The 4651-nt window shown below is 45.2% G+C and overlaps 1 protein-coding gene across 1 annotated transcript; it reads left to right on the plus strand.

The window, feature by feature from the left end:
- The first annotated feature begins 1870 nt into the window (after positions 1 to 1870).
- On the plus strand, positions 1871 to 2815 carry LOC115077389 (olfactory receptor 150-like). Its single transcript, XM_029579678.1, has one exon. It carries the CDS (start codon positions 1871 to 1873, stop codon positions 2813 to 2815), a length of 945 nt encoding a protein of 314 aa, XP_029435538.1.
- The last annotated feature ends 1836 nt before the right edge of the window (positions 2816 to 4651 follow it).

Consider the following 4651-nt stretch of genomic DNA (forward strand, 5'->3'; position numbering starts at 1 on the left):
TATTTTACAAATTACACCCCCAGAGTAAATTTAATGTAGTTCTTATCTATCAGTCTCAACTCATCCTTACTCAATCTGGTCGGTAGTATCAAGTAATATCTGGTTGGAGGTGCACATTTACTCTTACTTGGCGATGTTAATGTGCCTGCTGATGAGCCTCTTAAACCAGCTGAATCCAGGATTCTTTCATCCATGACATTTTAGCACTAACTCAATAGATCTCTCAACCCATTCACAAGACGGTCTCATGTGAGACCTCATTTTTTTTCATCTGCTAATAAGTGACCATTTAAGAGAATGACTGTGTAATTATGCAACTGTGTAATACGTTTCTAAATGTGTATATCTCACCTATCACCTTTCAACTCCACCTCATGTGACTGTTTCTTAGGGATGTGCGATCATTTGAAATGACATAGGAGAGGTCAGTGGCATTTCCTATGGCAGCTTGTTCCATTTTCTTAAACAAAACTATAGAAAAAGGAATGAAAATGCAATTTTTTTTTTGTTCTGTTTAATTTTTGTTCTCTCCTAATGGGCATTTTTAAATTAACCTCTCGTATCCATCCAGTTTCCAAAAATCCCAGTTTACCCACAGTGATAGTGTCCAAACAGGGGCAGGAACAATCCCCAGTAGCTTCTGCCCCGACAGTGGGAGTCAGCCGGCGCCATTTTGATTTGCCGCACAGGCAGGGAAGGAGCAACCGGGAATCACTCCTGCCCCTGTTTGGATGCTCTCATTGTGGGGGAGACTGAAGGGAATCCGAGAAGGTCCAGGGTGGTTCTTAGAAAACCAGGGAGGCTTTTGGTTTTGGTTTTTTTTAATCAGACAAAAACAGAATTTAATTTAAAATAGTGGACACTCAAAGTGAAACTCCTCCCACCCAGGCAATGGCCACCTTCTACTGTGCAATTGTTACAGTGTTAACTGTGTGAGTGTGTAACTCTGTTACTGTACAAGAGGCGAGTGCAGATAAATTTTTGTTTCACTGTGAGGTAGATTTTATAAATGTACGCAAGCGTGTACTTTTGTTCATGCACCAGACGCGAACAAAAGTACGCTGGATTTTATAAGATACGCACGTAGCCGCGCGTATCTTATAAAATCCGGGGTCGGCGCGCGCAAGGGGGTGCACATTGGTGCAACTTGCGCGCGCCGAGCCCAGCACGCGCTGCCTGTTCCCTCCGAGAACGCTCCAATTTCGGAGCGGTCTCGGAGGGAACCTTCCTTCACCCTCCCTTCCCCTACCTAACCCACCCCCCCCCCCCCGACCCTATCTAAACCCCCCCTACCTTTGTTGGCAGATTTACGCCTGCTGAAAGTAGACGTAAATCTGCGTGTGCCAGCAGCCTGCTGGCGCGCCATCACCCGACCCGGGGGCTGGTCCGGAGGCCTTGACCATGACCCTGCCCCGAACCGCCCCTGACCCCGGTCCCGCCCCGGACACACCCCCTCCCCGCCCCTTTTACGAAGCCCCTGGGACTTATGCGCGTCCCGGGGCTGGGCGCGCGCGGGGGCCTATGCAAAATAGGCGCGCGAGGGTGCTGCGCACGTAAATCCGTCCGGATTTACGCATGCAGGACATTTAAAATCCAGCCCTGTGTTTTCATTTTATTCGTGGATGTTTCCATTACTATTGTTTTGGGGGGGGAACTCGCTGCCTTTCATTTCTCTGATTTAGCTCGTTTTTCAATCGTTTTCTTTTGTTTCTGTGCCATTTTCAAACTATTTCACCTACCTACTGCACAACTGTGAATGTGTTTATCTGCCACTCTATGAGTCTGTAATTAACTGTGATTCCTTTCACTTTGACAGAAATTCTTTATCATTTTAATCAATTCTTTTTCTAGTTTTCTATCTCAGCACACAATGATGAATGAATACATGGAAATGGGAAATCACAGCCATGTGACAGAATTCTTGATTCTGGGGTTCTCGGAGTTCCCAGAGCTGCAGCTCCCTCTCTTCATGCTCTTCTTATTCCTCTACCTGATGGCCGTGCTGGGGAACCTCCTCGTTATCTGCATAGTATGCGCCAATCGGCACCTTCACACACCCATGTATTTCTTCTTGGCCAACTTGTCTGCCTTAGATATCTGCTCTTTCACCTCAGTTGTTCCAAAATTGCTGGCAGTCCTAACAAGCGGCAGTAAGATATCTTTCAGGGAATGCATTCTGCAGATGTACTGCTATATAATGTGCTTATGTACAGAATATAATCTTCTTACTGCCATGGCTTATGATCGTTATGTTGCGATATGCAATCCGCTGCGTTACACTATCATCATGAATAAGAGGGTCTGTGCTCTTCTGGCAGCCGTCTCATGGGTAGCAGGCTTCATAGAAGCACTGCCACAAACAATAGCTACATCCCAGTTTTCTTTCTGTGACTCCAATGTAATCAATCACGTCTTCTGTGACATCTCAGCATTGCTGGAACTTTCATGCTCAGACACCTCTGTTTTTTGGACTATAAATTTTGCAGAATTATGGTTTACAGGCTTTATCCCATTACTCCTAACCCTGACATCCTACATCTTTATCATCTCCAATGTCCTAAAAATCCGTTCTACAGAGGGGAAGAGCAAGGCCTTCTCCACCTGCTCCTCCCACCTGACAGTCATCATTCTGGCATATGGGACTATTACAGGAGTTTATTTGCAGCCCAGGTCAGGGGATTCTGCGAAGTCAAACAAGTTGGTTACCACATTGTATATAGCTGTTCTCCCACTGTTAAACCCTCTGATTTATAGTTTGAGGAGCAAAGAGTTAAATGTAGCCCTCAAAAAAGCCCTAAGCAAGAAATCAACTTGAACACTGTGATCCACTAAATATTTTTCAAAGTCCAACTTGAATAAACTATTTTTGTAGAGGTCTCTATTACTTTTTTTTAATTATTTATATTTTATTCATTTATATATATTTCATGACATTACAGTCATTAACAATACAGATATCCATTATCCATTATAATAAGAGTACATCACTATTATCGGTCATCTAGTCTTTATAGAAAAAAAAAGAAATACTAAAACTTTAGACTTTAGATATCATAGTTACCATGAAATCAAAACAGATATCCAACATTTATTTAGGAAAATAATTAGTGGAGTATTCATTCATGGACAGCCCTCCTTCTGGTGGAGGTGTAATGCATACCCTTGAGTCCTGAGGTTTTATAGACGAGCTCTGCAATAGGATCTGCAGGCAGTATTATTTGGAAGTCAGAGAGAGAGGATGTGTATTTTCCTAACTTAGATTTTGGGCCTACCTGGAGCCTCAGAAACCCTCCGAGACCCCTCCAGGACAGGCAAAAGGGGCTCTGCTTCTGTACTCTCCCCACGAGGTGCAGAGTGCTGCGCTGGGACTATTTTGAGATTACAAACTTTTATTTAAATCCCCAAATAGTCCAGGAGCAGCACTCTGCACTGGTCAGGGGAACCCTAAGCTGAAGACGCCCAGTGTTTGGGGAAGATCCCCAGACGCCCAGTGTTTGGGGAAGATCTGCCCAACAAAGGTGGTGACCCGTTGCAGCAGAGTCCTGCAGTTATCTAATTTGGGGAAGAAGATTTGTTTTCCAACATCAAGGGAACTGGCAAGATCTGCAGTTCTCAAGGATTCCTACCATCAATGATCCCACCAGAAGATTAATCTAACTGTGAGAAAAAGATCCACATTAAAGGGAAGACACCCATCCAGCTCCTACCAAAGCCCTGAGGGACAGAGACGTTAATCCTGTGCTAAGATAGATTTTTGTGCCATCAGGAGGGGTTTTCTCATCCATCAAAGGGGGCCTAGACCCCCGAGGGACCACTGCACAATCTAATCCAGGAGTGTGGATGGGTTCCTGGCCTAAGAGAGACTAATGCACAGATAGAGGAGAAAAGAGCTTGTAACTGGAAAAAGTACAGCAGAGACTGTGATGTGCGATTTATTGTATTTAATTGTGCCATTCAATGAAACTGTATCAGTAAAGCATTATTTTGGACACTGCCTACGTGGTCCGAGTGTGGGTTTTTTGGCAAATAATGCACAGCTCACGCGCATGTTATAAAATCCAGGCTCGGTGCACGCAAGGGGGTGCACCTTGCACGCGCCAAGCCCGAGGGGAGCCCCGATGGCTGTCCCTGCTCCCTCCAAGGCCGCTCCAAGGCAGCCTGCCGACACGCGAACCCCCGAAATGGCCTGAACAGAGGAGGGCTCGGGACACGCCCCCGGACCGCCCCTGACCCCCGTACACGCCCCCGGACCGCCATCACGCCCCCGGACCCTCCCCCAGGAAAGCCCCAGGACTTACGCATGTCCCGGGGTTTGCACGCATCGCCGAGCCTATGCAAATAGGCTCGGCACGCGCAGGGGCATATTTTCTCAGGTTACGCACATATTGTATGCGCGTAGCCTTTGAAAATCTGCCCCAATTTTGTTAGATAAGCAAGTAGTAGGAGGTTGTATTGATGACCAATAGATATTCTCTCTCTCTCAGTCTCTAGTATTGTTTTATTTAACATGATTATAGTAAAGCTCCCCCAATTATGGGTTATGTAATGGAGATGTAAAAGATTATGGTAACTATTAATTTGAAATGTAATAACATCTGTATTACTTCTTGATATTTTTGTTTAAAAATTTAAATGAAAATTCAATAAAGAA

Source organism: Rhinatrema bivittatum, chromosome 16, assembly GCF_901001135.1.
Source record: "Rhinatrema bivittatum chromosome 16, aRhiBiv1.1, whole genome shotgun sequence".
In the NCBI taxonomy this organism is placed as follows: Eukaryota; Metazoa; Chordata; class Amphibia; order Gymnophiona; family Rhinatrematidae; genus Rhinatrema; species Rhinatrema bivittatum.

Bases quoted from the DNA above. Each gene is read 5' to 3' on its own strand.
- LOC115077389 (XM_029579678.1), top strand. From the start codon at position 1,871: ATGATGAATGAATACATGGAAATGGGAAATCACAGCCATGTGACAGAA.